This window comes from Schistosoma haematobium, chromosome ZW (assembly GCF_000699445.3).
Source record: "Schistosoma haematobium chromosome ZW, whole genome shotgun sequence".
NCBI lineage: Eukaryota > Metazoa > Platyhelminthes > Trematoda > Strigeidida > Schistosomatidae > Schistosoma > Schistosoma haematobium.
The window spans coordinates 16,120,895-16,144,905 of record NC_067195.1 but is presented as its reverse complement, the minus strand read 5'-3'; the positions used below and the strand labels follow the sequence as shown (position 1 = coordinate 16,144,905).

Below are 24,011 nucleotides of genomic sequence, written 5' to 3'. Positions count from 1 at the left end.
AATAAGTTCGTGAGTAATGGCGTGTACCTGTTCATGAGGAAATATATTATTATTTATTGTATTTTAGCTTCAAGATCGATCTGTAAAAGCGTACTGGAGCCATGAACTTTGAACTTTTTTCTCCCTTAATTTTAAGCTGCCGTCAAAATCCTTTATCGATACTTTCGAACCGTATTTAGGTTCTCCTATTGTTTGTTGTAAGCGTTCTGTGTTTTTCTTGAATCAGAATCTTTTTTTCGGAAGTTTGCTTTGCATGAGGTACATTGTGTAAGATCGCATTCCGAATTGTATCCCACACTATCTTCCGGCGGTTATCCATCGTAGGCCTCTACTACTCTGTTGGTCGTGGAGATTGTTGAAAATGGTCCATTATTATGGTGAAGTCTTCCCTAGAGTAGCTGGATTAGGGAGCATTTACGTTTTTGATCACTCTGAATATAATCGTCCTTGTTCACTACTCCGAATTGGTGATTTTACATGAACATTGAACAGAAGCTGACCTTGGGTTATCAAATTGTCCAGTCACTAACCCTATATTATCATGTCACCCATATGTTCAGTCAATCCTGAACTATTAAAGGGCATGATAAGTCGTTAATGAAACCGCCTTATAGATGTGGAAACTTGCTTTCTGGTCGAAATCCAGATGTAGTGTTTACTATAGAACTTGGATTATCTCATATTTCTAGGTGTTAAAAAACACCAATACGACCATATCATACTTGGTCGTTCGTTTTTAGGGCTTTGAAGTGGCTATTATTGTTTACTTAAATTCCTGGTATTATTTTATTTACTCTCTCACATAGGAAAAGTGTCATATGTTGCATGCTAAGTTGTCGTCCATGACATCGGCGGATAGCTAAGCCTCAGCTGAAATCGTAGTCGTCAAATTTAACTGAGAGTACATGTTTCCAATTTCTCTTGATTTACTCCTTTTTTCCTTGACGTTGCAATGTAGGAAATTATGTGTGTTTGAAAAAGAGAACTCTGGGTTTAAAATGATCTGTTCCACGATCGGAATAAAAAACTGTTCAACCACTAGTCTTGCTTCTTGAATGGGCAAAACGAGGGGGATATCTACGTGCACAAAACCTCTACAGGATTACATGCATTCAAGGTTACAAAAAGATCATTCTTTAAAGTGGGCTGGAAAGTTGTTTAGGAACTTCACGTCTCCGTTTTCTTCCAGTACAGCGTGCCTCGTTAGCGGCGTCTCAGCCTCAGTGTTCTACATCATGGCATGCTGACCAAAGTCAGCCGACAGTAACGTGTACTCCATTCGGCATTTTAAAGTTGTCTTCACGATCAAAGTCGGGTCTTTTGTGGCCCGTAGTTCTCGACTCCATTTAGAGCGTACGAATGTTTGTATTAACCTTTTTTCACATACCATCGTCGACTTGAATCGCGTTGGTCAATAACGGAATTAAATAAGTCGAATAACGAGAATTGACTTGTGAATACATATATTTTGTACATGAAGCGAATGAAACAGAGCAAAGCAAAATGACACGCAGGGAAGATGGCTGGGAAGCCAACTCCATTTTAGTCAAGCGTTACTCAATATTTATAGTCAGACAAAATAAAGCTACAGACATGCAGTGAGTCATGGGATATGAAGTGTACACACATATACGCTCATATAAAAACAGTCAAGACTGATAAGCGAATAATTGACAAGGTCAACATATGACTCAAGTAGAATGAATAGAATGGAATGTCCGAAAGCTAAAATAAGATACATGGGCCTAAAATAATGACTGACCCTACAGGTCCCACAACATCTGATGTGTCTAGGAAGGTCACTCCTCGAATTGTACTAGTAGGTTTCAAGTCTTCTTTTCATTCGGAAACCCGAAAATACGTGAAATGCCTAATTTTCAGGTTTTCTAGTTCCATAAAGGCATGCATAGGATAGGAAAATGACTGACTGAGAGATCAGAATGTTTTTTTGGATAGATTTTTGTCGACCATTCAAGGTCGTCTGTTAGTACTTTTCTAAAAAAGCTTCAACATCTGCTTCAGTTCTCCTCCAATAGCTTGTATCGTCCTTTTGGAATTAGGACTGTCTTCGTTTATACCTGTTAGAGGCCGTTACATACGTAGATACTTTTTGATTCGGCTATATCTCAATTCAATGGTCCTGAAGCCTTATGATAAAAGTGAAATCGATAATGAACGATTATTATCAGTTGCGTCCTGTATAATTAGAGGTAAGTCTATAAGAGGAGCATAAAACTAGAAACCATACATTTGTAACGGATATTGTGAACGATTTTATCTGTTTGATGCATATTATTGGATTATTTTCGTAAAGTAAGTAGGTTAATCTACTTATGTGATCTCGTCGTTCAGTTACTATATTTATCCACGTTTATTTAACTATAAGTCATACTAATACTTGTCGGAATGATAATCCATCTTTAAGTAATTTTCTTTGGTAAATCCATTCACTGGCATGATACGATCACCAGTAATGTCAAGCATATACCTTATGATCAATGGTTTAGTACATTGTTCAGTCGCTTGTAGGCCTTAGATTAAACATCAGTAAATATCAATAAGTGGTGTACGGTACTTGAGTGGGAACTCACGTATCTTTTGTCAAGTCTTAACTCGTCTTTATACGTCGTTTTCCTAACAAATAACGTGTATAAAGAAGTTTAGACTTGTACTTATTCCTTTATGGGATTATTCTTTTTCAGTATCTCAATGCAAAGACATTGGAGAAAATTGATCACTCTAATTAGCCAGCATTTCTGAAAGATTGCCTATTAACTTTAATGTGGTTATGGGCTCACTTAAACTTTAATTAGATATGAAAGTACCTAAATAGCTATGTGATCCCGGAATCAGTCAGTCAGCAACAACATATGACCAGGCGCATATGCTTATTAGTCCAATTTGCCACACTTCATTAGCACAACAAGATGAACACCAAATTCATAGTAGTTACTTCAATGGTAGTAATATATAAAAGAGTGTGAGTATAAGGATATAAAACAGGAAGGAAGAATTAGTTCGTAGAAAGAAAGGTATAAAGTTATTCTAGCCTCACGGTTTGGGGCAAGACAAAGAATGTATACACCGACGCCATTGTGACCGATTCTGAGCCATGTCACCCAGAGTCTCCAACCATTGGTTACGATATTCACGTGAACCCCAACCAAGTAGTCTGCATCTATCAACATGGTCTAGAATAGCTTACAATCTTTAGTTAAGTACCAAATGACTTCATCGTCAGTGAAGATATATGGGTGCTTTATAATTCGAATTTACTAGCTTGATATATTTTGAAGTTGTGTTATATTGGTGGGCCATTACCATATATGTATTCAGTCATATAAATACGTAAAACATAATTGTATGCTGTTCTGTAAGTTCACTCTGCACCAGCTACATATGTGTGGTAAATTATTCCAGTTTGAATTTTTGTAACAGGATTTTTAACAGTGCTCAACGTTAATGTGTAGAACCGATGATAAATAGGGAACATTTCATGATTACAAAAATTGTGATGCAGCTTTTATGATGAAGTGTTGAGAGTGGTAATTGTAAATTAGGTAACCGCACGCTTGTCCGTATTAGAACAAGGTATTAATGTATGGTCGATTAGTAAGATTTCCTCCCATGTATTTTAAAAATTTTCAATACATCGTAAGTTTCTCATTTCCGATTCTTGAAGAGTACTATATTTACCTATTGGTATATCTAAAGCATTTTGTCTGGTTGTTAAGCATACCTTGAAGTTAAAGACCGAATTTATCCTGCCGTGTTATTCACAAACTATTATTCTATTGACGGGGACGTAATCATTATTGCCTCCCGCTGTCAACTGTGTTATTCGATACTTCTTATATTTACATTATTACATGATTTTCCTTCTCTATTTTGTGCCAAAGACTGACATGTCATTTTATATAGTCCAGTTCTAGCTACATCATTACTTCAAGCGTAATTTGTGAAAAAAGCAATAAATATACAAAATTTAATTAGGTGAATAAAATGTACAGACAAATAGCTTTCAAGCTAACTATAAATAAAGAGTACCTGGGTTCTGATCATAAACAATTGTCGTATAGAGAACCCAATATCAATATTATGACAATAAATAACACCGTTTAGGATGGATTTGAAGTGTCAAAAATGCCATGAATAACCTTCCATTTTGACAGGTCTTTGAATACGTAGTGTGACGAATAAATTTGTTGTTTAACAGTCGTAGTTGACAAAGTCTACAATTTCTTTCAGACGTTTTATAAAATCTTTTAAATTAGGTAAACCCTACTTCAAAGTTTTAACCCTGAACCTTTATCTGCGGCTCTCGTACAGTGGTTGTTCAGACAACCATAGTGTTCTTATGTTGTGATTATTTCAGAATATTGATTGACAGTCAACTTAGTGTTACGTATGTTGATTAAATTAACACTGATCATCTGCTAAGCAAAAAATATTTTTCTCTAGTGCTGCTCTAGTTTTATTGATTTGATTTGTGCATTCTATTCTGTTTTTATTTTAATTAACTCACTCACAAGATACTTGGATGCAGGCCACGAACTGTACTGGCTAATAATACGGCCCGGTTGCAAGTAATCTTTATTTATAGTTAGCTTAAAAGCTATTTGTCTGTACATTTTATTCACCTAATTAAATTTTGTATATTTATTGCTTTTTTCACAAATTACGCTTGAAGTAATGATGTAGCTAGAACTGGACTATATAAAATGACATGTCAGTCTTTGGCACAAAATAGAGAAGGAAAATCATGTAATAATGTAAATATAAGAAGTATCGAATAACACAGTTGACAGCGGGAGGCAATAATGATTACGTCCCCGTCAATAGAATAATAGTTTGTGAATAACACGGCAGGATAAATTCGGTCTTTAACTTCAAGGTATGCTTAACAACCAGACAAAATGCTTTAGATATACCAATAGGTAAATATAGTACTCTTCAAGAATCGGAAATGAGAAACTTATGATGTATTGAAAATTTTTAAAATACATGAGAGGAAATCTTACTAATCGACCATACATTAATACCTTGTTCTAGTACGGACAAGCGTCCGGATTTTCTGGTTTGTCAGTGTTCCTTGCCAAACAGTAAATTTTGTAGTGGTTTCGTTTAGGCGTACTCGTTTGTCGAGTGCTCAAAATTTCGGTGTTATTTTAGTATTGTCAACAGATGTAGTCTATTTGTTTCATTTAGATGGACTATCGCCAGATGATAGGTGTTTTCCGGATAACTATTTTTCGGATCATTCTTAATCACAAGAGGTCGTACAGTTGATACTAAAGTTTTTTTTCACCTAGATTCTATTTGATCATGCTGGAACAACTGGCGATTCCATCCGCTGAATACTGTATTTTTAAGACAATCAACTCACTATTGTAGATTAAGGATTCATTTGATTGAATATTATGGCAGATTTAACTTGTCCTACTGTAATAGATGCACATATCAAAATTGATTTCGTTCGTGTTTTAGAATCCCATTTAAAATATGTCACACTGCTTAACAAGTAGGTAAGATGGAAAACTTGAGAAAAGTCAGTGATGTAAATTACAACAGACGAGAGAATTAGGCTAGCCATCAGACTTGTCGTGGGAATGATTGGGACCGGTTATTATTTATTTGTTTATTTGAACACGTAAATATTAGTGCAAAGGAGCACCGAATACATAGGCGCCACACAAATCACTTAACTTGTGCGTGAGCTGTGATACTGCAGGGTGCCCAGACCGAAGCAGGTGGTTTTCTTAGGGGGTCACACTCCAAGCCTTCGACCTAAAGGTCTGATCCATAGGGCAGTGAAGCAACGTCAGGAGATGCAGTCACATGGTAGTCGATGGCCAATAATTGGTTCATACGCCATTTGTTCCCTTGGGATCTTGGAGCCCATGTGAACCATTGGTTTGGAATCAGGGTTTTCCAACTCCTCTAGGTGAACCCTCTTTATCCATCAACTCGGTTTATTTTCTGGACATTCGCTTCTCATCCTCCCAATTTCGTAAACAACACCCTCGTCGCGAGAAGGCAGTGAGTAGGACTTATCTGGCAGTTGTTGTGTGCACATGGCCATGTGAGAGCATTTCGAGATGAAGAGCGGACTCGCCTCACCTTCGGCCGTACCAGCGCACTTGGGAAATTGTTATAAATACGAAAGTAATTAGCGAAAGCATTGAATTGATGGCCTAGTAAACGCCACTGTGAATACGTAAGAAACTTTAGGTAAAGTACTTTTATTTAAAGAACACAATAAAACTAATGTTATTAAGTGCGAGAAAACAATGCAACTCAGTGCACTTAAAATACTTTTGTTTGCGTTTATATCCAGTAAGGGATAAACTGTTATCGTTTAGTATTTGTTTAATATTTAAATTTAAAGATTACGGAAACGAACGCTCTTTATCAATCTCCAGAACACATATATTCTCACAGGAGTATACTTTTTCACTACTATGTTTTTAAGTACCATTTAACAACTCATAGAACTATGTGCTCGGTTAAAAAAATATAGCTTACTTTCGATTGTTTTTAAATAATATTTACTTCATAAACGGTTAAGTTTAGACGAGTAATCTTTGCGGTTGTCTCGTGTTTAGAACATAAAACTGTTATTAATGGATTTTTGCTTCACGTTATGGTAGGTAATCATGCAATCATCAAATTTTAAATTTGATTAACATTGTGAATGGTGATTGTTTGATTGTGGCAATAAAAGCATTGCATTTTGTTTCAAAATTTTGTTTGTGTTAAACTTTTTAACACAATAATTAAACGCTATTATGAACCTCTACGTTAGTCAGAGTCTGTTGAATTAGAAACGTCATACACAGTTCGGTCATATTAACAGAATATCTTAACTACTAATGCCTGTCTTTGAAGAGTTCACATAGGGTGTTATTTAACTATTATCATTTTCTTAACTTGTTTGCCTCAAATGAGGTCCAATAATATACACAACCTTATATATCTTTATACGTCAATAAAGTTTCTAAACGTCGAGGATAGAAAACATATATATATATATATATATATATATATATATATATATATATATATATATATATATATATATATACATTTTCCTTACTGAAGCAAAATGAATCAAGCGTTTGTAATGCTTCGAATTCCGAACGCGTTTTCTTACTTTTATATGTCATTCGATTTCCAGCTGTCATATCTCTTTATTTTTCCTTCTACATACTTCTTAAAATGGCGTCGACATTTTTGATGAGTCAATGACCAGAGTTCTATTTTTCTTTACTCCTGTAATATGTGTTGATATTTTAGAGTGATTGGCAGACAATCTGAGCTTTATGATAGGTAGTGAGTTGCTTACTATGTATAGGAAATATATCGGATACCTCTGTTTCTACATTTCTGATGACAATGAAACATATGAAGTCAGCAAACCACAAATAAGGTCACCAGAACAAACTGATCCAAGAGTCATGGAATAGTTTAAAGCTCATATCAGTATGAAATAGAATCTGATGAAGTTTTGAAAAAAGACAATAAACGCTTCGCAACTAAATCATCTTTCTTAGTGAACTTGATAATGCTAAAATCTCGCAAATTTCATGCGCGACTTAGGTTGACAAACGATAGTCCAGCCTTCTGTGTCCTTGCCAAAATCTTGGGGATGATCAGGTTACCGCTAGTTATTGAACTCAACATTTAGAAAACGTTTGGGTTCACAGCAAACTAAACATTTTGTTTTATTAAAAATATGCTAAATAAACAAAATTTCCTCAAATAATTCTACTTACAGGATGTTAAAGCTTTTATGTCCTTTTAGCTTCTTTGTTTACCATTCTAATCAGCCGTAAAGGAAATACGAGCAAGCAAAATTTTTTGTTTCTTAACAGAACCAATGGTTTGGATTGGTCTTCTTTTTAAAGTCGTCCAGATAAAGGTTCTGACATTGTTATGATGAATATAAATACCTATATTTCAAAGGTATCCTATTTTCTCTCTGATACCTGCAAAAGTTTTTGTATCGCTTTAAGTTGTCACATCATCAGTTAGAATTAATAATCTGATGTTTAGTTTACATCATCTCCAAAAATTTATTTTCTGTTATGTTTCTGTTTCTCTTAGATCGTCTTTATTTCCTATCTTGCAAAACTCCACCAAGAAGTAATTCTTCCATTCACTTCTTTTCCATTGATGAAGAATTATGCTATGAAAAGTATGTTGTAGTTTAAGTTAATCATATTACTATTATCACTTATTATTATTATTATTATTATCCATTTTTGTCAGTTTTTATGCAGATTTCGGTCCACTGAGTCTTGGTCAACTATACAAATACTGTAATAAACTGAACAAAAAGCTCAAGGTAACAATTATTGAAAAGCTTTCATTATTCTTGTCTTTTCTTTATATTAGTCTGGTAGTTTAAAAGAAAAGAAAATTGCACACTTTACATCACATGACTCACGTAAACGAGCGAATGCTGCATTTCTCATTGGAAGTTATCAGGTACACATTGAAATTCGAAAAAAGATATATATATATTTGTATATAACTTACTAGATCATATATTTGGGACGCACACCAGAAGAAGCGTATAAAAATTTAACTTTAAATGATAATCGACCATTTCTCCCTTTTCGGTAAGTTTATAAAAGAGGTGGATTTTGCACAGTATGATGGGTACTACGGATATATATATGCAAACTTAGGACTAAGTATTGCGGTTAGAAAATTGAAGTTAGAGATAGGAATTAAGGTTGATATTTAAGGTTAGAGTTAGAACGGTGGAATACATTGTAGCCATGTAGATTCATGCTTCTAAAAATAGTTTTTGAATCCAGTCGTGAAATGTGCATTTATATTTGCTTGTGTACATAGCTGTAAAGTTTATCAACATCAATTAACACATAGACACACCAAATTACAGAAGTTTTACAAGTTATCGGTATTTAACAGATGGGTCAATTCAGTAAGATTAACGTGAATTCGTGTGCTGTTACTGCCCGATGTGCAATGTTTTATGGTGTAGAAGTAGGTTGGGAGAAAGCTAAGGGCGGCCAGACCAAAATATGGCACAAATCCATGAAGTCACTGACAAGTAGACTGAACCATGTTGGTAGGTGTAGACTACCCGGTTGGGATCCGTGAGATGATAGCAACAGATGGTTACAGACCTTGAATGACATGGTTCAAAATCGTTTGCAATGGCGCAGGTGCATCTTCTCTTTGTGTTCTCCCAAATTCTAATCTCCTGATTTTTTCATGTCCTTTTTTCCTCTTTCCAAATTTATTTCACTAGATTATACTCCTTGAATATCATATTTAAACACTAATGTTTTCGATTACTGCTTATACTCTTACTACCTCTACCACTATGGGATTTGAATAGAAAATTGTATCACTGTGCTAATGTGGTATGGCAACTCGGACTGATGTACATGCGTACAAAGTTCTACATTGTTACTGACTGACTGAACGTGAATTCGTCATTTAATGATTGAAAGTTAATAATTCAGAACAATAAGCACTGTACCTAAAATGAATTTTAACTAAACTTCTAAAACACTTGTGAGATTTGTGATCATTAGGATTACTTAGAGGGAACATTCATGATTTGTAGTGCTTACATTTTATACGGTCAGTTCGTTGGCTATAAAATAGTTCTTTCGTGTTGTCGAGGCTTGTACACTTAGACTTGTTAACTAATCTTAACATTACACTGTTTTGTTTATGGCTTTTTGTCTGATAAAAAGATGCTTATTTTCTTACTACTAAGTCAGTTGAACGTAGAAAGATGATCAGATTGATATCTAGTTAGGAATTAAGCGTGACATTTTATTTAGTTGTATGTTGAATATTTAGTTCAGAAACTGATGACTTAAGATCAATAACCGAGTATATTTTATCTTCATACATTAATTAATCAATTACATTCAAATGATCACCGATTAAACACTTGAGTACTGAATACAGGCATTGATTTAAATTCTCAGGGTAATTTTGATAAATAATAAATGCTAAAAATCGAGAAAAAAACGATAATAAACTGGAAGTTCTTTCTGAATTGAGATCAATTTTTTCTAAAAAAAAATAGTTTTTTACAGACTCATTTCTTTAAATTAGATGTCATTTAGACTTTTGAAACATGGTATGCAGCTAATGTGTTAAATGTTTCTCCTTGAAAATTTTACCGTATATTTCACATAAGATACATGACTAAAACGTATGATATTAATAAGAATTTTTTGTTGTTGAAAAAACTGTATTATATATGTCATTTATCAAATATAAAGTTGTAGATTGTCATAAAGAAAGATGATCAGTCAGAAAAAATTATCACAACCGGGTATGCTAATATTGAAAAATGAAAAATTGACTTAGTTTCACTTCAAACTGGTGTTACCGTCATATGAACAGCTAAAAAATAAGTGCATTTGTTAAAAAAGTACAAAATTACCTGGTGATTATTATTGTGCTAGCATCGCACACATCCATATATATATATATATATATATATATATATATATATATATATATATATATATAGTAGTCCTCCCGGTGTAACTCTAGCTGTGAAATATGGTCTATGAAACTAAAAGTCATGGGTAGGACATATAGTTTTCATAGTAGGTGTCTTCGAACATATCGCTCGCGTATCGTTAAATGTTGATGTTAAACTCGGTATTGCACAGTGTTGGGAAATCGGTTGGTTAGGTTGTATGTCTTTATCGATTGAGGTGGTTAAAACATGCTTTAAGTATGCCTAACCACCCCTACATCAACATGAGGTGTTTGTTGGTGTACGAGCAAATTGAAAGATAGCCCACAGAGACCAAACAAGTACTTTTCATCAGTCTTTGGAGTCACCAACTATTGGTCTTGGTCATGTTGGTAGTACAAAATATCTGGTTGAGGTCCATGTGGTAATCATTACGAGTAGTGGTTGAAGACATTGGGTAGCATGGATTGGAGTCCTTTACAATTGTCCAGGTACATCCCCTCTTTATCCTTCTTTAGGTCTTTAGTTCCATTATTTCTTCACATCCACCTTTAATTTCTGTCTCCATTTTTGTCGTTATGCTGACACTGTGTGGCAACTTATGTTGGTGAACATTTGCTCCAGGCTTTGCAGTGATTATGACTGACTGACTGATTTCATCTTCCTGGTTCAAAATAATATGTCGAACCATTGCAATAATATCTGACTTTCTGTGATTGTGTGATGCAGACAGATACACTGTTCCTCAATTTCCATCACAAAATTAAATGGAATAGTTAGTATTATTTCGTTTTTTCTTGTGTCAGTTAGAAATGATTCTGTGTTGCGTATAGAATAGACAGTGATCTCTTTTAAACATTAAGAAATATTTTTTAACCCACTTTCGAAAGAAAAGTATGATGATTTATTGACTGAAAACAACTTTTAACAATAACGAGAGAGACACATTGTGTCATTGAAGAACAAAGAAGACAATTCAGCGAGTAGAATTTTCTTTTTAACGATTTCACTTACTTAAGCTGCACAGTATAGTTTTATTTGCTAAAACAGTATTTTATAGTAATATAGAATGGTGCTAAATGTTTAAAATACCTGACGTGGTGTATTGTCAAGAATTAAGAATCATATATTAAAAGGAATTTATGTAATAATCGGCTGGCGAAAAGTTGTAAAGTGACAATAATTGTCTACTTGGTAGCTATTAAGGACAGAATAATTAGGAGTTGTACTTACTAATGTACGCCTGTTACCCCTCGTAGAGGTGCATAGGCTGCATACCAGCATTCTCTATCTAACTCTGTCCTGGGAAATACTTTCCAGTTATTTCCAGTTGCTATTCATCCTTCGGATGTCTGCTTCCAGTTCGCAGCCCAACATGTTCTCCAGTCTTCAGCTTTTTCGTTTCCCTTTAGTATTCCAAGTTAGGGCTTGCCTCGTGATGCAGTTTGATGATTTCCGCAGTGTGTTACCTATCCGCTACAAGTGTGTTTACCTGATTTCCACTTTAGCTGAATGCTGGTTTGCTCTCTCTCTCTCTCTCTCTCACACACACACACACACACACACAGTGGCTGTTGCTGATGGCATCCGGCCAACGAACATTGAGTATCTTGCGTAGACAATTGTTTACAAATACCTGTACTTTGTTGATGATGGCTGTAGTATTTCTCCAAGTTTCAGCTCCGTACAGTTGAACTATCTTGACGTTCGTATTGAAGATTCTGACTTTGTTGTTAGCTGCCAATTGTTTCGAGTTACATATGTTCTTCAACTGTAGGAATTCTGCTCTTGTTTCGTCAGTCCTCTCATTTACTTCTGTATCAGATCCTCCTTGTTTACCAATGAAACTGCCCAGTAACACGAACGTCTTCACCTCTTCCAGAGCTCCATCAAGTGTGACTAGGTTGGTGTTCTCCGTGTTGTATTTGGGGATCTTGGTTTTTCCCTTATGTATGTTAAGGTTTAAGGATTCAGAGGCTGCTGCTATACTAGTTGTCTTCATCTGCATTTGTTGGTGTGTATGGGATAGAAGAGCTAGGTCATCTGCAAAGAACAAATCATGTAGCCACATCCAAGCTCTCCATTGTATTCCGTGCTTTCCTGAGATGCGGAGGTCTTCATAATCCAGTCGACCACCAGATGAAAGGAAAAGAGAGAGAGAGAGAGTGAGCAGCCTTGTCTAACACCGATTTTCACTTGGAATGAGTCTGTCAGCTGTCCTCCATGCACGACTTTGCAGTGTAGTCCGTCGTATGAATTTCTCATGATGTTGACGGTTTTCTCAGGTACACCATAGTGTTAGAGAAGGTTCCTCTATCCACACTGTCAAATACTTTCTCAAAGTCAACGAAGTTGGTGTATAGTGACGAATTCTATTCAATTGATTGTTCAACGATGATCCGTAGTGTTGCGATTCGGTCTGTACACAACCGATCCTTAGTGAATCCGGTCTGTTGATCTCGAAGTCGGGCGTCTACTGAACCTTTCATCTGGCTCAACAACACTGTTGAGAGCTTTTCCTAGTACCGATAGTAGTGCATCTGATTTCAGTGCTCCAGCTGGTTTAGTCAGGTTGCTGCTTTCCCACTCTTCATTTGTCTAATAGCCATCCATCGTTGGTGGAGTGATATCTATAGGAATGTCTGTGTGTGCTGCTTCAATGTCCAGTGGGTTCAGTGAGACTGGTCTGTTCAAGAGTTCTTCAAAGTCCTCTACGCAATTGTCCGGCTGTTCTTAAATTTCAGTGATTGGCTTGCCTTCTTTGTCTTTGAATAATCTCTCTGGTTTACAATATTTCTCTGTGAGCCTCTTCATTGTTTTATATAAACGTTTCATATTTCCTTCTCTTGCAGCTTTTCCCTCTGTCATTACTAGTTCTTCGATGTGTTTCTGCTTGTCAGTTCTAATGCTCTTCTTCGCTTGCTTGTTTGCTTCTGTTTATTCAGCTTGTGCCTTGACTTTCTCTGTTCTTGTTTGGCTGCTGTTAATTGCTGTCTTCTCGTTCTTCCCTTCTTGAATCTTGACGACGGTTTCGATGGAGGCCCATTCTTCGTGATGATGTTCCTTGGAGCCCAGAACGTCTTGACACGTTGAAGTTAGTGCCACTTTAATGCATTTCTAATTGTCGTCGACAGTGGTTTCTCCTGACTAGATCTTGTAAGGTTTGGATCCTGTTGCTGATAGCTATCTTGAATTCGTTAATTAAAAGTTGTAATAATTGCCAATTAATAATTTTGAAATAATTGGGAATGAGTAGAAATAATAGAATAAAAAACGATGGTTTATGAAAATGGAGTTCAAGACCGTGGGTGATTGAATGACTGAACATACTGTTTTTATGTGCAAAGTTTAGACTTAAACTGGTAGATAATATAATAACGGCCATATCTGCCAAACAAATCACTGTAAGGTCATCTGATCTACATAAGATAAATTTTTTGAGAGTAGGTTGTTAAAAATGGAGTAAATTAGTTTGCTGAACTGCAGAACGTCTTAAAACTATTGGAATTTTAAAGTACTGTAGTGTTATACTATTCGCAGCAGCTTATATCAGTGAAAATACTTATGTATATATAAATAAAACAAAATAACTCAATTACCTTTGGAGATTATTGTTGTGATTTTAAAAAAATATATAAACGGAATGCACCCATTAAGACATTAAATAAGAATGATTGGTTCAGCGAAGAGTTCTCTTCGGCGAATTCATTTTCAAAGCTGTTCAGTCGCAAGCGAGTACTCGCCTCGGCTGTACATATACTAAAATTGGAACGATACAGAGAAGATTAGCATGGCCCCTGCGCAAGGATGACACGCAAAATCGTGAAGCGTTCCATATTTTTAAAATAAGTATATATATTTGCGATTGTACAGTTTTGAAAATAAATTCGCCGAACAGAGAATTCTTCGCTAAACCAATCTTTTTTATTAAAAAAAATATGTAACTAACGAGGATTATTGTGATGAACATCGCAGTAAGAACTTTATATTTTATAACTTGAAACCCATTCACTGAAAGTCGATTGTCTGTCTATACTACGCATCGTTTGAATCAGCAGATGTTTTATTTCACCAGAGTAATATGCAAGTCTATGATTTTGCAATTCATATACTCCTTTCTCACAAATCGTGTGTCTTTCAAATTATAGTAATAAATCAAATAAACCCGAGCATCATGTATATAGCTTGGATTTTGTTGCATAGTTTTTGCACCCTTTAGCCGTTCTTTTTCATGAAATGAATATTATGACCTGGTACAATTTTCGGCTAAATGGAGCTTTTTGTTAACTATCTTTTAACAAATGCCTTAAAGGTGACTGGTCTGTACTGAGAGTTTATAGTGAAATTGAATGCCCGATTCACTTATATGATGAAGTTATTGCAATGGTTTATTAACGAATACTGATGAGACTTCCGAAAATACTATGTTTGAAGAGATTACGAGTTCAACTAATCTGAGAACAGAACGAAGACTGTGACACAATGACAGATAAGCTAACTAATCCGACACGTTCCAGCCCAGCTAAGTTGAGAGAGAAGTCTAAGTTCGAAGAGGGAAATATATTCCACAAGCAGCCAGAAGCACGAACAACCACGACAAGTCTAATCGAATAACACTCATTTATATATTGATTCATACACCCGTTTTTGATTAATAATTAGGTTGAAATAACATATATGAAAAATACTTAGTTATAACAAATCATATGCTGAATATAGTTTATGTTAACTTAATACAAGAACATCGTATGTGATACAGAATAAAATGTCATAGGGGGAAATGAAACAAATACTATGCTGAGTACTCATCACATTGAATTAAAGCGGAAGTAATGTTTAACAAAAATCATAATGAGTGAATCAATTTACAAGTATAGGGGTTGTGGAGATTATTAAGTTTTTGATTGAGATCATGAACCGATTGATGTTAGACCACCTTTGGAAACCTGAAAGCACTGGACAGCCGTTTCGTCCAGTGCTTCCAGGTTTCCAAAGGTGGTCTAACATCAATCGGTTCATGATCTCAATCAAAATAAATCAGTTTAATTTTGACTTTTCATCTCGGTATTTCAGAGACATTGATTTTAAAAGTCTTAAAGCGGTTTACTTTCAGCAACTTTCGTCTCAAATATAATTAGGCTTTTATTGGAACTGAATGATAAAAGCACACAGGTGACCAGCGGGTCCTTTCATTTTTTAACAATATCGTTTTTTGAAACAAATGAAATATGCTTTAGCTATGTTGAATGTTGCCAGGTAGTAGAAAGTATGTTCTAGACATAGATTTCTTGTTATTCGATAGTTGTCAAGAAGATAAATCTGCAATCTTGAGATAGTTAATAATTTTTATAAGATTCTAATCATCATCACTCTCTGTCAACATTATCTTCTTATTTTAAATTATAACCTGTAATATGCTTTTTCTTATTACTATTACTAGTACATAATCTCCCAATCGGATTTACTTTCATGATAGTCATTTCTTTTTACTTGGGACATTTTTTGATGACCCGCTGAAAAAATTGTTTTTATGCTATAAACAATAAGTTGTAATAATGATTACTTATAACTGTTGAATAATGTAACTTAGTACAGCAGTCAAATTGATATTCTTACCTCCATTAGCAACTGATTGTGATCACCTCTATCATAATAGTCGATGAAATTTTTCTCCATAATATAAGCATGATTTCATGTTTGTATTCATATTCTCATGTAATTTCACAACATCACATGTTCTTAATTTTACAAACTCATATCACGGATTTTACGTGATAAATATGCATTTTCTAAAGATCATTGATTATATGTGTGGTGAAAACCTGTAATTGTCATTACTCTTAATTATTTTTGACAATATCAGTTTTATTGGTATCAGATTCCCCAGCAAGAAGATAGTTTGTTAATTGATCTTTATTTGAACACGTACCATTTATAGATTTGCTGTGCTGTTTCAGCCATTTATCTATTTACATGTTGTAGTTGAATAGTCTAAATTTGTACTTTCTCCTAAATAGCAACAATAATCAATCTAATTTGTCATATTTTACAACAATTCACTTTTTTTTCTTTATTTGCTGGAAAATTGTATATTTTTAACTTTAGAATTCTAGCTAATACTATTCTATTGTTAATGATACTAGTTGAACTACATAAGTTTAGATATCAGCTCAATTTAAATGGATTATTTGATAGATTAGCAAGCAATAAATGAATTAAATTTAATGAAAGGAATTTTGTTTAGTAATCAATCATACCGCGTCAATTGAAGTTACCATATTTCCAGCTTCTGTTTTCAAATTTAAAAACTCTGTGGATCAATAATTCATCAATATTTACCTTATATTAATTATCAAGCTTTTTATATACTCAAGTTCATCATATATTGATTCTGAAAAAATAATAGGAGGAAAATTAATACGTATATGTGTGTTACATGATACTGAAAAGAACACTACAAAGGTCTCAAATTATTTGGATAATATAAGATTTGATTGTAAACTAGTTTAGAAAATAAGTAGTCTAATGAAATCTTATTGATTGATTACGTATGTGTATAAATTGGTTTGATGTTTATGAGGGAAATAATAAGACTCGGTAAATCGATTACTATTAGTTACTTCAAATGGTTTTTTGAGGTTAGTTTTTTTTTAATACTGCTGAAATCATTCGCTTTATACAGAACAAGAAAATATCAGAGAGGCGCGTCTTTTTTTTTTTTTAAAAAAACTAGATTCCTCAATAATCACAAGTTTAGAGAAATATATTATTTTTGAGTTAAAATAGTTCATTTAATTGAAATATATAGTATCTGTTTTATGATTTAAATTTGATTAGAAATTTTACGAGTCTTCTGTTTATCATAGGGTTATTTAGTTTGATGTAGATTTATTTTTTCGCTAGCCAGATCAAAATAGTCTAATCATCGAATAACCATTTAACATATTTAGTGAATAGATTATCAGAAGTATACTGAGACAAATTTGGCTTACACAATATAATCACTAAAACCATATGAACGTGTCTACAAGAAATTTAATATACAACTTGAGAAAGATATCTTTTGAACAGATGAAAGATAAAGTTTGGTTCAGTTGTTTCGGGTAATAGTTTCGAAACAAATTTCTAACGGAAACCATTTACAAAAAAACATGTTTGTTAAAAAGTTAAACCACATCGAATCCTAAGCCACACTGGCAAACAGCTTGACTACTCATGAATGCTTTTGCGTAAAATCGTTATTTGAAAAAGTTAGAGATATAGTATATAAATTTTCTAAGGAAATGAGAACTAATTTCTAAATTTCGAAAATAATGAACATTTATGAAATGTTAGAAACTACCTATGTAACTTATTGTCAAATCTCAAATTGTCTTATAAAACTAGAAAAAAAAAACTTTTATTTCATATAAGAAATTTCTCATCTGTTACAGTTAGATCATCGAAATTCTTTCGATTCAGGATAATTTACAAACCTGTAAAATTCTCTTTATTAAATATTATACAGTCTCTTGGACACAATAAGAGAAGAAGGTTTATATGAACTTTGAATTAATCTGCTACAATTAGTCGAAAGATTATGCTCAATAAATTAACTACTGTTTTCAATTTTACGAACATCAGTTCATTGTTACATATTATAAATGAACATATTCAAATTTGGGGATACGAATTCCAATGAAAAATGTCAAAGCTTTTAATTGAAGGTGTTCCAGTCAATGAGTAATTTTTATTCACCAGTTAACAATACACATAATCTGCAACTATAAGGTCAGAGTTCAAGTCTACAAAACCGATTAATTAGTAATATTTGTACATGTTATATTGAAAGATCTATTGATGACAAGTAGTTAGATTAAAAGTTATTCGTAACTATGAATAATTACATACTAATGCTTTTATTTGTTTGTAATTTCATTTACTTGTCAGAAATATTGAAGTGGATTATATTACTGCAGTTTTTGATAATCTGATTTATGTTATGCACTATTCATAAAAACAATTGATTTGAATAAATTAACAATTCAATTAAGTTCATTGGTGTACAAAAATGATGAAGTTTGTTAACTACTACTATTCTATGAAATTAAATGATGAGATGAAAAGTGGTTTTCCATCACTTTCGTTCTTAAGTTGATTTTCTGTATGTTTTGACTAGAGATGAAGAATGCTAAATTAAATTTGTGACAATCTTGACAATAACTATTAATTTTATTGCCTTTTTGTTTTACAATCTCTCTATCTGTTAATTGATCGTATAATTTCCAAATATTTCCGAATCTTTTTCAGAGATGCCTCTTTTGGTGCATCTACTTATCACTTAACATTGTTGGATTGTTTATTTGCTGTCAATAAAGTGAGTGGAAAATTGTATATATTTGTCTAGTCCTTGGTTTCGAACGAATTTTACTGTTTAAATTGCATTATACCCACTAGTCTAAGTAACTCGATATTTCATTGAAATCGCAAACTAATATAAGTTAGACAGTCATCGTGAAATTGAGGGCACTGGACGACTGTTTATTCCCAGTATAGGGTTCTTCAGTAGTGTTCGTTCACGACCCTGCAACCAGGAGTCTAAACCAGGACATTTGATTTCACTTACAAACGCCTAACCTCTAGATCACTGAACTGGGATCCAGCGGTGTAGAAGTCAGACTTCAATCAATCCACGATACTCCGTGCAGTCTGTTTGAGTTTTAGGTTGTTACAAGAAGCTGACAGGAAATCCTTAATCTTGACTTCGTGTTAGTCGATATTCTTCAGCAGGGCGTATCCGGATTCACTGATGCACTTTGTAAGATACGATTTTAAGAACTAATTTCACAGTCTGAAATATTATCACTGAGCTTTGTAAACAGTGACGAGTACAAACTAGCACAAAATCAATGCTTAGGATTTCTTGTCTACTACTCCCAACCACCTGACATGATATATATGTATATAACCAAAAATGTTTTTATTAATCCAAAAAGATTCAAGCGTTGGTACTACTACAAATTCCGAACGTGTTTTCTTACTTTTATATGTCATTCGATTTCCAGCTGTCATATCTCTTTATTTTTCCTTCTACATACTTCTTAAAATGGCGTCGACATTTTTGATGAGTCAATGACCAGAGTTCTATTTTTCTTTACTCCTGTAATATGTGTTGATATTTTAGAGTGATTGGCAGACAATCTGAGCTTTATGATAGGTAGTGAGTTGCTTACTATGTATAGGAAATATATCGGATACCTTAGTTATCTTTTAAAATATATTGAGGGTTTCGGTTTTTTAGTATTTTTGTTGATAAAATGTTTTGCAGCTCTTCAAACAAGCAATATAGTTTTCATACCTAGCCAATACATACATACATACGAAGGTTTATGTTCAAAGCAATACGAAAATGAATCAATGTGTTACTGACTACCAGATTTTCTGGTCAAAATCCCTACACTATGGGTAGGTAGTCAGTTCACATTCGATATTTCTTACAGTCCGTTTATCACACCTTCCTATACTAAGAAGAAACGGTTACCCAATGCTTTCTGGTTTTCAGTGGTTATCTAACCAAGACAACTTCTGGATGTAAATTGTAACATGCCACTTTGCTTTTTAAACGTTGATGCTTTTATAACTGTTCAGTTATCATTGAGCATTTACATGGCAGGTAAAATACTATTGTTGATGATACCATTGATTAATTGTTGAAACTGTTATTTTCTGTAATTTTGACTGATTGGTAAATAGGACACAAAATATGTCTGAAGTAAATTGGAAATGTATTAATAGTAGTAATAATTTAAAGGTATCGTTTTCACAAATTGTTTTTTCCTGTTGCGAATGAAAGTAATTGTATTTTTGGCTGTTTTGATTAAATCAAACTGCATTTCAGTATGAAGACTTGTATGTATTTTAAAGATGATTTTTTTGTTAAGGTTTGATTGCTCAATAATCGTTGAAGCATAGAGAGTGTTATTATTAAGAAGAGATCAAGTTATCTAGTTTGTTTGATTATTACATGTTAGTTCTTTCTTTAAAGGATAACTTCGACGACTTTTTCTTACTTCACATTTCCACGATAACATTTGCTTTTACCTGGTTGAATGTTATCGCTTTCAGTTTTTTAACCTTGTAATGTACCGCTACATCACCATATGTTACTACTACTACTACCACTACAAAGCACATTTACTCCTTTTCAATTTTAAACTTCTGTATTCAGTATAGAATTATCCAGAAAGTCTTACATTCCCTATTAGAGTGTGGATTACTAACATTGAGGTGTTGTCGTGCAACGGACATTCGTCTGTGTCACCTCAATCGTTTGCAAATAGAATTTACTGTAGACCAACAGGAAATCCCAATACCACAATTCTTCTTATGAAAGCTTCACAGTTCTGTAATATTTTCTTCGTGATTTGGGATTCTTCGATAGTTTTCATTAAAATGTGTCTTCGTACAGGATTAAATTTATGGTTTTCAGATCTCATAAGGAATTTTGAAAAATAATAAATCGGTTACTGTTTGAAATGTTTATCCATCGGGATAAAACGTGTCAATCAAAAGTGCAGCACTTTCTTACTATAACTGATTTATTCATCTATTTGAACACATAAATATTGGTACAAGAGGGCACCAAACAGATATGTGCCACATAAGTCACTTGATTTGTATGTGAGCTGTGATACTGCCGGGTGCCCAGACCGAAGCAGGTGGTTTTCTTAGGTGGCCACTCCCCAAGCCTTCGACCTAAAGGTCTGATCCATAAGGCAATGAAGCAACGTCTGGAGATGCAGTCCCATGGTAGCCGGTGACCAATAATTGGTTCATACGTCATTTGTTCCCTTAGGATCCTGGAGCCGATTTGAACCATTGGTTTGGAATCGAGGTTTTCCAACTCCCCTAGGTGGACTCTCCGTGTCTACCAACCCGGTTAAAGCACCGGACATTCGCTTTTCGTCCTTTCAATTTCGTAAGCAACACCCTCGTCGCGAGAATTCAGTGAGTGGGAATTCCTTGGCAGTGGCTATATACCTGTGGCCATGTGAGAGCATTTCGATAGGGAGAGCGGGATCCTCACTACTCTCGGCCTTACCAGGGCATTTGGAGTATTTCGAATGTGTGATGCTGATGATGCGTTTCATTTGAGAGGTTTATCTATGTCCAATCGTCCATCTTAACAGATGGCCTTAAGTGAAGCAACTTGGATAACTCACGGTCTTCCACATTGTACGAAAATTCCATGTACCTAAATTAGCGGTTGTTCTGGTTGTCAGAAGGGACATCAGACTCGTGACTTCCGAAGGAACCCAGCTTTCATTATGAGACGTGAAAACTCTTGCATATGAAGACCCAACTCCCAGGCCAGAGTTTAAATGGTTTGAAATATTGTTTCTGGTTAGCGTTTATCAGCGAGTTAGTTCTTACAGGATGAGGTCGCTGACCTTATACCTAACCCTCCTTTATCCGGGCTTAAGACCGGCAGTAGCCCTAGGGGGACTCCAGGCGGAGTTAAATTACCTTTAGTGGAAGTTGGAAGAAAGCTAGGTGCAGCCAAATCAAAACGCAGCATTAATCCACGAGGTCACTAAATTTAATCTGAGCTATTTTAGTAGATACAGACTACTTGTTCTGAGTTCACGTGATAACCGCTAGCAGCAGTCGTTGGAGATGTCTAATGACATGTCTTAAAATCAGTCACAATGATGTAGATCCACTCAGTCTTTATCTTCTCCTGGATTTTGAGATCAATTACATGCCTTTTCGTCCCATCTTCTTGAAAAATCTCAATGTTTAGTCTTTCTCATTATCATTGGTTTTTTAATTCCTTTGCTATTCATCTTGTTAGTTTCATCGCATCATATTATTATGGTATGGCTCAAATGTGTGCTAAGCTCTATATTGACTATGATCGGTAGACTGATCTCCTTTGAGTTTTCTACAAACAGTAGTTGGTGACTGAAAGTATCACAAAAAGTTTTATCTTTTAATAAAATGTGATGATAAGAGTGGAATAATTATACTTAATATCTAATCGACAGAATATTATCGTTTTGATAGTCGTTTCGAATGTATTTCGTATTCCGTGAATTAGAAATCAATAGTTTGAGATGTTATTCTCAATAAAAATTTTCTTCTCTTTAAAAGTGGAAAGCATTCTTTTCGTCCACCATTTATCCGGTCACTATTAATGTACACTTTCAATTAAACCTGATCCTTTATTTTTTTGTTTTAACTTTTCACGAATGGTTTACTACAAATTTCTATAGCAAATTTCCCTTAATCCTTGTATGTTTCTTGTTAATATGAACTATGGCATACATATATATCATAGTTTTTTTGAGGCTAGACATTCTTACTACGTTTCGTTACCCTTGAATAATCTTCTTGTTTATTTGAAAAACGTTTTGTTTTTCTTTTGAAAATTAACATGTTAAAATCGAATACTGAACAGTGGAAATAGTGATTGTCACTTTTGTTTCCTCTATTGATTATTAACAGTTTGATAAATTCAATGATTGACTGGATTTTGTTGTGTTATATCATAAGATGTACCATTTCATGTGTTTGTGTTTTAAAAAGATGTGTGTAGAGAACACTTATATATCAAACTATTTGAATGGCTCTTACAATTGAATATGATCATACTTTGATTAACTGTTGAGAGCTATAAATTTTTACAAGATTTAAGGGTGTGCAACATGTAGTTATTCATCCGAAAATCAATATCAGTATATCTGTTTATTGACTAGATTTACTGTTTTCTTTATATTGTAATGACATATCTTAACTCATTTTATCTTCATAATTGGTATATTTATTTAGTAATTGTCGGTTATTGATTGATTGGTTGATTTTCAACTCATCAATGCTCCAGAATTGCTTCAACCACGTGGTATTAGTGTAGTGGTTCGCATCTAGTCAGAAGGTATTTTGTATACTAGATCACGCAGATTAGCATGATTAAGAAGGCCTGGAAAAGAGGAGAAGTAAAAACGATTATTCGATGACTTAGCAAGCACACATAATGCACTTACATTTATTCAGCAAAGCGATCCACAAAAATGAGCATTAACACAAACCTCAGATTAAAAAAATCTAGAAATCGAGACGAGAAAGGATAGTTTGACCCAAGTGACTAATGGTAGTTGATGTGAACAGAGAAACGAGAAGCCTTGACAAACTACAGGAGCTATTTTTCGGGACGTTATTTCATTTAATTCAGAGCTTGTAAAACGGTAATATTTATTTTTGTCCCTAATCTATTCTACAGATCATAAGCTTTCGTTTGATGTTTGATTCACTGCTATAGCCCTTTTTGTTCCAAAGTTATTGTGATTTAAACGTAATATTTTGTACTCTATTTTCTAAGCTAATCTCCAGTTTTGGACAATTGTACTTGTATCAGAAGGGGTTTTGTGGAGATTTTAGGAATTTCACTGATTGAAATCATGAGTCAATTGAAGCTAGACCACTATGGAAAACCTGGAAGCACTGGACGGCCGTTTCGTCCTAGTATGGGACACCTCAGCAGCGCGCATCC

At 34.1% G+C, this 24,011-nt stretch overlaps 1 protein-coding gene across 2 annotated transcripts in view; it reads left to right on the top strand.

Annotated features, from left to right (window-relative positions):
• The first annotated feature begins 1,972 nt into the window (after nucleotides 1-1,972).
• Nucleotides 1,973-24,011, top strand: part of CDC14A_1 (Dual specificity protein phosphatase cdc14a) — a 65,926-nt gene continuing 43,887 nt past the window's right edge. For both annotated transcript variants that reach the window (XM_051210532.1, XM_051210533.1), the window contains exons 1-6: nucleotides 1,973-2,210; nucleotides 8,107-8,197; nucleotides 8,272-8,347; nucleotides 8,398-8,490; nucleotides 8,545-8,624; nucleotides 18,773-18,839. In XM_051210532.1, the coding sequence (XP_051070532.1) occupies nucleotides 2,135-2,210; nucleotides 8,107-8,197; nucleotides 8,272-8,347; nucleotides 8,398-8,490; nucleotides 8,545-8,624; nucleotides 18,773-18,839 (483 nt within the window). In that variant the 5' untranslated portion in view covers nucleotides 1,973-2,134. The remainder of the gene's footprint in view (nucleotides 2,211-8,106; nucleotides 8,198-8,271; nucleotides 8,348-8,397; nucleotides 8,491-8,544; nucleotides 8,625-18,772; nucleotides 18,840-24,011) is intronic.